Here is a 12,988-nt window from a genome sequence, read left to right as displayed (position 1 = left end):
AACCACCTGTGTCAAGAGGCACTATTCTACAAAACGTCCACTGTCAGCAATAGGAAGGGAATCGCTTAAGCGAATCTCATATGGGTTTTTGAGGCGCTGCCACCGTTAAACGTTAATTTCCTTCGTAGACTGTTCATCTCTATACCTTGCCTCCAACTTAAGCTTTGTCAGTCGCTATATGGCTAAACGGCTTATTGTCAGCGTGCGTGGTGGCATATCCCTCCGCACAGACTGAGCACGGTGGCAAAACATTCCCCCTCAACATCAAAATGGTTGCCAAGGTCGGCAGTAGTGCTGCGCTACCGTCGTAAAATCCGTCGTCCTATTTTGTGCAGTGATATTCTCGAAGTGAGCTGCTTTACGGTAAACAAAATACCTCACAGTATGTTAAAGCAGAGCATGTCATTGCAGAAGAGTACGTTAGTCGTAATGACGTAGACTTGGCAGGACAATCTTGGTTTTGCGGTAAATGTGCCGTCTATCGCTGTATGTTAACCTGACCCAATGCTGAAAACTATTTCTTCACAGTCACTCTAGGACACCCTAAGTTATCTAACCGCTGTCACTTTGCATCTTGTGGTCACATGGATAATCGATAGAAGCATTTCGAAATATAATGATTATAACTTTAAATTGGGGAACGAGACACACTGAAATTCTTCTTTCATCCCGGAATGATGTCCACATGCATTTGTCAGTACAAGTAACACAACTAGATGCTTTAGTTGCGCCAGTAATTGAGAGAAATGAATCAAAATTAGAGAAATGCGCTAATCTGGTTTCTATGAGAAATACACTTGAAATCCAGCTGAATTTCTTGTCTGAGCTATTCTTCAACTGACTATGCTGCACAAAGGCCGCCTCGTGTTTCAGCTGGTATGTAATTCGGGATACAACAATACATTTTCTTGAACTAAACTACTCACGAAGTTGCTGAATCGAACAGTTTTCGACAACTTTGTGAGTGGTTCTATTCGAGGAAATGAGTTGAAATTCCTTTGAACAATCAACACACACTTGGAAAAATGACGTGTTATTTCACTCTTCACTGTAATATCATCTTCCGGCTGAGTTAACGTCATCATGGACAGCATGACGTCGGTGTTCAAACTCTCGCTGCCTACAACCATGATTTGTTTGAAAACATTGTGAAGAAAAGAGTAAAAGTGGATGGAGAGAGGGTTTATTGCTAGCTTACTACAATCATTCCGAGGTGTGTACACCTCCAGCCACTCATTCAGGCGATCTGGATAGAAACTGCCAGCAAGAACGTCACTGACATGGGTTTCCAGCCCTATCTTTCAGCGTCTCTAACCGGGCGCAGTGGGGATCACGTGGTCCCTATCCCGGAAGGCGAGTAGCACCCACAACTCCCAAACGTTTCGTGATCTCCTTCATACCCATTTGTCAGGTCATTTGGCTGTATCTTATAACTCACCCGAAATGTTTTGTTGCGACTTACGTCATGGTATGTGTCAACTGCGCGTTCGCCGATAGTGCTGCTTTCGGACTTCAGGTGTGTACTATCAGCCAGGGTACAGGTTACCGTCTTTTACTCTGATTTAGCCGCGTTTCTCTACTGCGCCGTAGAATGTGAAGGAACTTCCTACGACTAACACACTCATCTGCGTACCAATTAGGTTTTCAAGATTTTCACCTGGAACCAAGCTTAATCTCTCGTTTATGGTGCTCTTCTTCACGAGATATTCTGCTGAGTTCCAGATGAGGCTTCCCTGAAAACCAAGTTGATGTGTAGGTGGGTATTAGTTGAATTTCGTGCAATTTGGTTCAAGTAGAACATGCGGTTGATGGAAACTCGGAGCCGGCGCCAATCTGATGACAAGAAGGGCGAAACCGGTTGTGGGCTGTCGGAGTTTTCAGCAACCTTATGAGTAGCATGTAGCTCTTTATGAGATTTTAAATACATATTGGTACCGCCTTTAAAACAGGCCTTTGGTCCTAAAACTGGTAAGAAACATAATAACAGACACCGTCCTACTAGCTATTTTATGTATATGGTTTAGCTAGCCTATCCGCACATTATTGCTTGTTATCCACTGTTAACCTTGTCGAGCTAAATCATTATTCGTAATTTGTCCATGGTGCTCAAAACTGAACTCACGTGACTGTTGCCTTGGAGCATGGTATAGTCGGTGCCTATTTTGACTGTCCTAGCAGCCAAACTGTGGATTTCGTTCTTTTCTGCCTCGTGATCACCAGAGTTGTTGAACTAGAGTAAATCTTCCAAAAAACGAGTAACAGATATTCTATTCAGGTGATTGGTTCCTTGAATTCATGCTTGCGAAATGCCTACACCCTACTGTGAGCAATTGCGGGAAGTTGAAACATTACCTCAATATACCAAATGTGATGCCCTTTATTTTTACGATCCCCCTCTGAAATGACTCTTCTTCTTTATGGTGAAGCATTACGATCGCATGAAATCAATTTTCCGTCCTCAAATACTTACGTCCCTCTAGCCAACTTACCTCGCTCTGCAAATTCATATTAAAGAGTACTGTACGCGCATTTTTGTTCCATTGCTAACCTACCGTTTCACCAGTGATCCTCTTCGTCTTCAGCTTCTTCCTGATGTCTAGTATGTGACTCATTTGTACGACCAGTCGGATTGCTTGACCTACTACCAATTTAGCCATCAGCTTGCTTTAAAGAAAGTTTGTGAACAAAACTCGTTGAAAGATCGATACAATTCTACTATCTCGATGGGTATTCGAGATGCCGAATCCGTTCAGAAATAAACTCAGCTCTAAACTCAAATAGCCAGTGATTTCCTTCATACAACTTACTTTTGCTTTTGCGTCGTAGGCATGAGTAGTACACTCTAGACCATACGCTGGTCGATCCGCTAGCTATCTTTATCTATATGGTTCCTCTATAACTTGATGACTTTATTTATCTCTTCTTTAGCACTTCTTTGGGAATGGCTGCGTCAGGCGCCGCACCACTTTCTGTCGAAGAAGCTAAATCGACACCTACGGGTAAAAAACAGCGAAGCTTACGCTTGCGTCTCAGTCGGAAAGGTTCGCACATGGTTGTTGTTCCCAGCTCGAGCACATCCAGTGTGACCACAGCATCGCCCACTCTGAGTGGGCTCGGAGACGAACCATTCGTGCAGATTAAACCAGATCAAGCCACTACATGGCAGTGCTGGTGTTCGGATATTTTAGACGCCGCTGAGTCAGCATTGCAACGCTTCTCCTTCACAGCATCCCCATCCAAAAGGTAAGAGTCTAGAGGCTGAGCAATATCCTCAGCATTTATTCTCTCGAGTTTGACTACCTGGAAAGACATTCACTACCACCCGTCTTCATAACCATCGGGGCCGTCGGTTCTCAGTAAGACGAGTTAGACCTTAGCTCAACTTAGGTTAAATAGAGACGCGCTCATAGTCCGTGAATATGAGGTAGTCATCCTCCATCTGCTATGCGTATGAAGGTGGATTACACATTTTCACGATGTTTCGAACACCGCTTGTCGCTTAACCTGATTTACTACTTTGATTGAAGGGATCCTACGAACTTGCCGCTTCGAATAGTTTGTTTTCATATTGAAGGGCCGGAAGCATAGCAGTGTATGTTCGTCATTGTTGTATCATAGTGACCGTCTATTGGTTACGCCTACATTGAGTCCGTCAGACTACGCGATAAGGAGAAGACAGAGAAACCCGTACACAGCTGTTTTCAGGACAAGACACAGAGCTTCTGCTTAAATATACGTAGGATGACTACAGGGCCAAATATGTTCCTTCACTTGTTCGTTTTGTACAGCCAATGGCGGTGTTCCGGACGTGAACGATTTCAGCCCCACTCCACTGGTCTTATGTTGCTAAGCCGCGTTTGATGGGCTCCGCCAACACACCTGCTATCCGAAGCGCGTCATGCCTATGGTGACCTTGGGGATGTGTCACTCTGTGCACATGTGTTTTTTTCATGTCTGGGCTTCTCCTGGCAGTTATTTGCTTCAATCGCTTGTTCCAAGCCCGGTCGCTATGCCGTTTCACGTTCTGCTCCTCAGCTGAACTTTTTCATCAGAAAACCTCAGTAACTGACACAGTATAGAGCCGAATACATCTATCTACGTTGTCGAACCTTTTTATCCATCGAGCAACGGTGTCACCTTAGTTCAGACATTAGCTAAGTTGACTGGCTCCGCTATTGAGTCAATGAAACTTGAGAGGCACAATCAAACTTTCATCTTCACCGTCTTTTCGTGGTCGTTCACTGGAATTTATGTAGAAATCGACAATAACAGTTGTATGGCCAGTGTACTCAACCCTCATCGAGTCATCTCAACAACAGCTCGAAAACTTGCACACTGAATGGGTCAATACTGATTTGAAGCTCGATAATGGAAAAGGGTTTTTGTTTTTCTTTGCTTCCTGTCGGCTTGGTATATAGCTGCAGTGTGACCTTGAACGCTAAAGTGCAGTTAGAAGGGACATAGTAACCGGGGCTGGGGTGACAGTCGAGCGCAGTACACGACAGGCCTGGTGTGTTGTTCTTTTAAGCCTCATGACAATTACACCTTCGGGTAAGTCAGGAAAGCAAGTTGGCGTGGGTGTGTTCAAATCACTTTCGTGTGGGTTCCAGTTGCGAATGCTCCACATGCGTCTTTGGCGATTGGCGTAGTCGATCCTAATACTGAGTTGAGAGTAGCCTCAGGTTCTATTTTGATAACATTGACCATAGTCAGTTTTCATACCAATAGTAAACCTTGAAGTCAAAATCGACACTACTCAAATTCACTGTTTAGGGTCCCTTGTACTAAGAAATTTTGTCACGCGCAAAGTTTCGTGAACACTTTCTCATTCTGTCGATGGTGTGCTTTTTGACGTTGTACGTGAGGGTAATTTGTTCGAACCTTTTTTGCGACTTCCATGTTTTCAGTTGGTCTTGTTCGTCGGTTCATCATTGTGAGAATGAATTATTCCGTCCATCGGCGTATAGTGATCCATCCACTCAAGGGAGAATGCCGCCAACGGAAGGCGTATCTGGATTTTATTCGAGGATAAAAGATCACAGATTGGGTATTAGCTGATGGATAAGACTTTTACACACAGACCTTTCTTGCGGACCAAGAGCTTGGTAGCACGAAGGAGTACGGTCAGCTGGCGCCGTTTCTCAGTTCGCAGAACTTTTACCTCCCAACTACACCGGGCGTGTCTTCAAGTACGACGTAATCTATCGATGAATCTTTAGTGACTTGTGTGAAAAATACTGCTCCTCAGCTGACGCTTCCTGTTTGTCCGTTGCAATGTATCTCTGTTATATCTGCTGATTCGTCGGCCTGTGGTATTTGCTGCTGACCCGCTCCAGTGCCTAGTGTCGGAGAGAAAAAGGCTCATGGAAGGGAACACAATAGCTATATTCCAACAAAGTGGTTGCGAGAGTGCGAGTGCGAAAAGTACAACGGCCTCAAGCTTTTTATTGGAAGGACACTGTCTGGACTTGGTCCAATGCTGACGCACACGGTCTGGCTGCGACGTGTTGCATATTGCGGGGGCGTTGTCTGACCTTGATTAACGCTGACTCGCGCTGTCTGGATTTGATACAAGGCTGTGACGCGCTGCATATTGAGGGGTCGTTGTCTATCTGGTTAACATCTAGCGGACCTGAGAGTCTCGGTAGATGTCGGGCGTTCAGTGGTTGCTTTCAGGAAGCTGACCTTCCTGATAATCTCTTACTGCTACGGTATCCGGATCCTGTTCTCACCTTTCTTCATTCACGACCAACTGGCCTTATACCTGGTTGCGGTAGCGATATTCTGTCTACTATTTTATATCGAAACATCACTTCAGGGTGTTTTGGCTGTATCAGCTGTTTGCATCGAGATGAACTTACCTTAACAATATTTCGAATGATGATTATGATAAGCTGCCTCCAGGAGGAGCACGAAACAAGGTGAAAATATTTTCTCTATATACGCTAACCCATTGTCAACCTGATCGCATCTTCTCCTCGGTTATTTGGTGCGCACGTCAGAGCAGGTCATTGAATCAGTGCTTGTTGGCACGTTCTCGAAATCGAAAACATCCATCTTCTCACTTCTTCATAGACCGTGATCATGGATCAAATTAGTCCAGTGTTTCTCCGCAAGCGCATCTAAGTACACTTTGCTTCTTACTTCCCTTTCTGGTTGAGTGTTCATTGTATCTAATCAGCGCTAAAACGGTCTCTGTTATCAAGAGTAAGCAAGAGTATTGCTTCAAACATTATCCTGATGTCTGACAGTTTTTGTATTTGTAAAAACTTGAGTGTCTAACACTAGGAAACGCATGCATCCTATATTCGAGGAAGTTTAAGCTTAGTGACACCTACAATCCCCTACAGGTCTTTTTCTTAAGATACCCCACAAAGCATCTTTGTGTCTGACTACCGTTTGACTTATGTTGAAAACATGGGGGCCCTAGATTATCTAATAAAGGCAGAAAACAAAGTAGACTCTGTGCCGAAGCTCACGTACAACCAACGATAGCGTACGGTAAAAATCTTTCACAGTTTCGTACGTTAGTTTCTCAAACGTAATGCCTGAGCTACTGATGACTCACTGTGCTCAGTCATGCGTGCCAAAATCGTTATTGCGCGCAACACTAAATTCGCTTTTTTTCTGGCCACCGGCCTTCATTTTATTAAGATCATGTGCATAACCTGCTGTAAATGTATGACTAACTGCTTGTGACGCACGTTAAGAGTGCTCCTTAGGAGCCGGTAATGTTACCGGGAGTTTGGAGATCCTCTCCTCGTAAGTACCTTCAAGGTAATGTTGTTCATGTGGTTGAACCACATGCTTCCGTCATGGAGCTGGAGTTTTCTATCTACGTGCTAGCGAGGTTGAGTCAAACTTCGTTGCTTGAGCCTCTCTACTATCTAGTAAACTATGAACAACGTCATTGCATCTCTTGACAGCATTCCGTGTTTTTCATTTTACTGTAGACTACACAATATTTCATCGGAATCCGAAGAAACAGGCAGAAAATCCGTATTACGTATTGTTGAAACGATTCGGATGCAGCTACGCGACGGTAGCATAACAAGTCGGCCCCAATTCGTGCACCATCTTTTAGCCGCATTAGCCAATCTGGTCATGCGATATTCTAGTGATACCGTTCAGTTTGCTGCTGCAACGTACGTCTACAATATTGTTGGAGAACACCTTACAACAAACTTGTGGAGTACTCCGTCTAGTGTTGTGCAGCCGTTGACGGTAGGTCTAGCTCCTCTCATTATGACTCGTGTTTTATCACATCTGGTCAGCTTCTCTGAAGTATGGAGTACTTTTCAAATTTAACTCACTCATGTTTCCGTCTACCTTGATTCTTAATTCTGCTACCTGCCAACAACACCCTCCCGTCTCTGAGCGTAGTACCTAGCGAAATTAACTTTCCCAGAAGGTATGGAACACTGTTGTTTTGTGCGCATCAGATTACAGTGTGGTGCGTGTGGCACTTCAGTTCTAACTTCGGGAACCTTCGAATAGATGTAGATGTTTGTGGCTAATTCTAGACAGTATGTGGAACCGGGCATTTTATTTGTTTGCCTTCTACATGAAACATCACAAATCCACCAACATTGATGCTTGTTTTCGAACTTTTTATTGCTAAGAGACCCTAGTGTTCTAAGTGACCCTAGTGTTACCCAACAGAGATCACTTTCTTTTCGAATGCCAAAAAAGCTCAGCGCTTCTTCGCAATACGCTTAATTTCTGTTTGACTGTCAGGATACTCAAACGCCAAGTTTAGCTCCTCTGATTATCTGCAGTGCGTGTCAGTGACAGACTTGTGATCTTGACAGCTGGACTTACCATGCAAATAGTTGCCCCATGTTTTGTGTGTACATCCGAGGGTCATGATGCATACCTTGGAGCGTGAGCTTAGTGCTGGTAGATCTGGCTGCACTAGTCGACGATAAGACCATTTCAAGGCATCAGTGTACTGGATCGATCACCGATCTGTACTGGCGAAGTACATGGGAAATGAGACGCTCGTTACCTACAAACTTAGAATGCCGACCGTTCAGCTAGATCAAAAAAACGTCAGGTTACACTGCTCAACTAAAGCTTTCAGGTGTGACCAATTAAATGGTTACGGTCGGGAAATAATGAGACCACAGTACTTATCATCCTGAAGGTGCTTGAGTGTATCTTTCATGTTCTAGATCGCATATCACCGCTGAATACAACTCTTGGTTTGAGGAAAGCAGTCTCTCCTCTAGTAACAGCTGACTGCTCACATCCATGAGCTCAAGCTGAGCTCTCTACATTAGTGCTCGGTGACTAGGAAGCGCTGCGCTAAAGTGCCTTTCAAGAAACCTTGCAACGAGTTTACCGACCATAATCGGTCATACTAACCAACTGGACATCCAAGAAGGACCACTATCTTTGTGGAGTTCATCATTCATCTTGACAGAAGACCCAGCCGAATCTGACATTTGTGGTATTCATCAGTTGAACATGCTGAATGGAGGTCGCCTCATGTATTGGTCAGAAAGACATTGAGGATATTGTTGACACCAGCTTGATCTGCAAACGACGAACGACAAGCACAAAACAGCATTGGTAGGAATTCGGTGATTATGCCCATCTGATGAGCCTCAAAACGAAATCAGCCTATAGTGAACTGTTCAACGGTTTTCGTCGACTCTATAGTTGATTTACGAAGGAGGATCATAGTCCTATTCTCTAATGTGAAAAACAGTTATCTCCACTACTCATTTTGAGACAATTAAATGCTCTACCTCATGAGCTTACCCTATCCCCAGCTCCCCTTCTAGGAGAACTTGGATGACTGGGAAAATAGCTGAATGATGGTTACAAGTTTGTTGAAATTGCGCTTTCAGGAGTGCCGGAACGGTTATCACCCTATTCACGCCAAAGTAGTTTATAATCACAAATTGAATGTTTTCTGAATGGTAAATATGGGATTGAATGCATCTGAGAAAACGCCATCGTCTGTTTATCAAATCTGTCTTAAGTTTAGTTTGTCCAGCCGCAACTGTGCTCGAACTAGTGTGCTACAGATAAGAAGGTCGACTTTTCTTGGAATCTTTCACAAAATCAACTTTTGAACACGAATTTCGAAGCCAAGTAAGCGTGTCAGCCTAGATTTCAAGAAGGAAATCGACTGAATACTCCAAAGAAAACTAACGAGGAACCAGCGCAGCTTCTTCTGATTAGTTTATTAGGCGCAAACTGTTTATGTTACTTACCCTATTACCGTCGGCGTAACTCATAGTGAATGCTTACGATACAACAAGAGGACCAAACCGTATGGGACTCATACTGATGCCTAAATCCCTCCTGGATTATTTGTTCGGGGTGGATTTCCTCAAAACTATCGTCCAAGTGAGGGACACGCTATCAATACTCGTAGTTATTTGTAAATAGACTTTTAGATTTATCTGATTTAACGAAACCGATGGTGATAACTGATAGTATATTTTTGGCAACATTGGTACTTTATCATAGTATAAACGGCCTTCGCTCCAGAGCAGATTCCAAACTCATTCGCAAACGATATCCCACCGGGATTGCACCCGGTATCCCCAACTTGAAACTCAGATTCAGGTTACTCCATGTTCTAACCCGCCGGTCACTTTTTTGTGGTGCTACGCGGACATACCAGCCTGATAATAAACCATTACTTCCGTGACAGTCATATGGTGTTTTAATTTTCTGCCGCAGTGATAGGCGAAAGCAATGACCACTCAGAGGTAAGACTCGTCACCTCGGTGATAACTTGGTGATCAGAACACCTGGTCGATTAGGATGAAGTTGCTGAAGCAGAGACCAAACGTCTTAGAAACAAGCCATAGTTGAACAGGTCGACATCTCAACTGCGAGTGGAATTATCATCATGGCAAATTAAATGACACCTGATACGCAGGTTTTAAATCACGGTGGACACACCCCCTAGTGGCCCATTGGCCGCACAATGATCTCATCTGCAAAATATTTGCGAGTGGAATAAAACATTTTTCGCCAAAATTTTGCATTTTGTTGCGTATGTACTCACGTTTTCGAAGCTTACTAAATTTCATTGTCCATTGATGCAATCATAACTTCGGCAGAAATAGTCTAGTGGAATAATTTCCTAGCATCGCTGAAACCCTGTGATGCCTAGATGGGGCTCAAAAGTTTCGACTCACACTCTGAACTCAGTCGCCTGTTTCCTTCAGTGCACGTCAGGGACACGTCGTGGCTTTCGAGAAGTCGATTCCATTGTGCGACTACTGAGCGCCCATCCTCGAACACGTATGACCTTCCGTCGAACGGCGCTCAAATCTGTATGGTACCATTAGGTATAATCCGTTCTGTAAAAGCTTATTGCCTGTAAACTCTCCATTTCACTAATCTCCAGGATGCCCTAAATTCTGACTAGTAGTTAAGACTAAACCGCTCAACGGGTTGAAAATTACCTTGGGGTGCGTAATAAGGATGGAGTGCCCCTCGGGTTTTCAGCCTAGATTGACCTCACTTACAGGACGAAATCTCGATTACAATTTCCAACTCTGCTCATATTGCCAACAAATTCTCTGACCATGCTGCGTTCAGCATGAGCACGTGTCTCCTTTATCAGGCCACTAATCATGTAGATTCCGTCTTTACGATTGGCACAACCATCTGAGAATCCTAACTTTGCAAAGGATCCAAGCTACAGAAAATTCAGTATAGTTTGGCAAAGTTTCTTACAGATTTCTTCTTCAGCCTTGTAAGCGATCTTTTCAGAGGGGAACAGCTATGGCAGTTATTTTATGCAAATATCGTGTTGGGAGGCTCCAACCACCTCGATTACCCACCTATATGTCATGTCATTTACCAGACAATTACGTGTTAAGGGAATCCGAAAAACGGCCTGGGAGTCTTGAATCATTTCCCCTGTTTAGGAATTCGCGCATGAGGGACAGGTGCACTAGTCCTTACCGTAATTTGTAAGTGACCTCTCAAAAATCCCTACTTCAAAACAGATCTTACGGGACTGTAATAAACAAGACTGATAGCCGAGGGGCAATCATTTGGAGACTACTGTACATCGCTTAGGATTGGAAATGAACTGACGCCAGTTCGTTAGTTGAACAGCTTTTCGAGACACTAGAGACGTACATGCCGCGTCGAATTATTGCATGTGGATTTCATTTATGACTCTCAAAGTTTATGTTTATTATGTCAATCACAGGTCTTCAGTCCTCTTAATTTGCCTATCAGTTTACTCCTTGTCCGAATAACAGTTTTGGTAGCTGGGAAGCGGAAAGCTATCTCTCCACACAGTGTTTCGCTCAGTAGTTTTTTTCTTCAGTGTGTATCTACCTCTTCTGATGTCGCTCGACATAATCTGTTTTTGTGCTTCTGCCTGCCATTCGACTTTGTAGACCCCGACTACGAACGCCAGCTTTCCAGAACATACACAAGTCCACCCTCCTTGAGAAGGTTGTCGTTACACATTCTAGTCTGCAATATGTTTTATTGCTTTTTTTCATCTGCCATTATTTTCCATCCGGAACCATCATGCGTATCAGAGTCCTTTTCTCCTCTGATGTTTAAGCTATCTCCTGGTTGGATTTTATCGTATTCTTCTAACCGTGAAGATCTTGGGCCTCCATCTAAGTTTTTACGAGGAAGACTTGTTTTTCTCGATATATTCGATGACTTTTTCCATCACCATGTGTGGTCATATCACATCGCATCTTTTTACTGTAAATATCCAACCTCGTTTAGATTCTATTTCGTTGTTCACACTGAGGGATTGTACAGTTTAAAAAGAAATCGTCGTGCAGAATCTGATCCAGTAAAATGTACTTCTGAACGATGCAATCCACTGATAACCGAATCGGCTGTTAAAAGGCTTTATTGATCACTTATTTTACACCCTGTGTAGTTTGACCGACCTATAAAGTAAACAAACTAAATGTCCTCAGAGGATCAGGAAACTTAAGACCAGTTTTTGGACCCTGAATTTCAAGTAGGTTGGAAAGAATATTCTTCATATCATACATTGTCGCGATTTCCGTAAACGAAATTCGAGACGTTACATAGTACAAAAAGGGCGAAACCGGTTGTGGGCTGTCGACGGATTTTCAGCAACCTTACGAGTAGTACACTACAAAGATATAAATGTATCGCGATATCTCGAATATCTTGGCGACTGAAACATGAGGCGGACTGGTGCAGCACATTCAGTTGCCAGAAAACATCACAAACGAAAGATTCAGCTGGGTTCCAGGTGAGTCTCTTAGAAAACCACATTAGTTTGCAAATGGGTGTATATTCGCTAATTTCGTGCAGTTTGGTTTCAAGTAGAACATAAGGTTGAGGGAAACCCGGGAACTGCGCCTACCTGATGAGCCTCAGAAGGTCGTCGGTTGTCGACGAATTTTCAGCAACCTTATGAGTAGTACATTACAAAGTTACATAGTACAGTTTATAGAAAAGTGAACTGAGTATCTCAACCATTATATCGTTGAATTAGAAAAGCAACACATATTCAGTGTCTATCGCTAAAGCAGCAGATGTGCAGAATAACAAGGCGGGTGATGGTAGTCCAGTGCAAGGCATTTAATTTTGGAAAGATTTCGTGCTGTAAGTTAAGTCAATCTGTGCTGAGAAGCACTGTACAGTCGTTTCATCTGTATAGGGAATCAGCAGCAGTATGAATCTAAGGAAACTCCAACCCGCTAACTTCCGTCCACTGGCTGAACACGACTGTTTGGCCACGAACGGTTGACCGGCGGTGTGAATAACTCACTCAGTACATAGCGCCATTCATCCTTCAGTCACAGAGGCCACGTCATGAGGTGACGTACCGACTTGCTGCTGTCGTGACTTTTAAGATGGCAGTTACACTTATCTGGCGAAATTATTCTTCCTCTGAGCTACTTATTGACTGGTGGTTGTGTGGGGATAATCGGTAACTCTCAATGCAGTTTCGTGAAATATGCATTGCTGATGATACCCAATAAGCATGGGATAGCCATAC

At 43.6% G+C, this 12,988-nt stretch overlaps 1 protein-coding gene across 1 annotated transcript in view; it reads left to right on the top strand.

Moving 5' to 3' along the window:
- Positions 1-12,235, top strand: part of T265_13276 (hypothetical protein) — a gene marked incomplete at both ends in the record, with an annotated part of 44,362 nt that extends 32,127 nt beyond the window's left edge. The window contains 3 exons of the mRNA XM_009168073.1: positions 2,929-3,243; positions 6,954-7,224; positions 12,038-12,235. Of these exons, the coding sequence (XP_009166337.1) occupies positions 2,929-3,243; positions 6,954-7,224; positions 12,038-12,235 (784 nt within the window). The remainder of the gene's footprint in view (positions 1-2,928; positions 3,244-6,953; positions 7,225-12,037) is intronic.
- Between the last annotated feature and the right edge of the window lie 753 nt (positions 12,236-12,988).

Source organism: Opisthorchis viverrini, assembly GCF_000715545.1.
Source record: "Opisthorchis viverrini unplaced genomic scaffold opera_v5_51, whole genome shotgun sequence".
In the NCBI taxonomy this organism is placed as follows: Eukaryota; Metazoa; Platyhelminthes; class Trematoda; order Opisthorchiida; family Opisthorchiidae; genus Opisthorchis; species Opisthorchis viverrini.
Note: the sequence above shows the minus strand (reverse complement) of the source record. Positions and strands in the feature narration are given on the sequence as shown.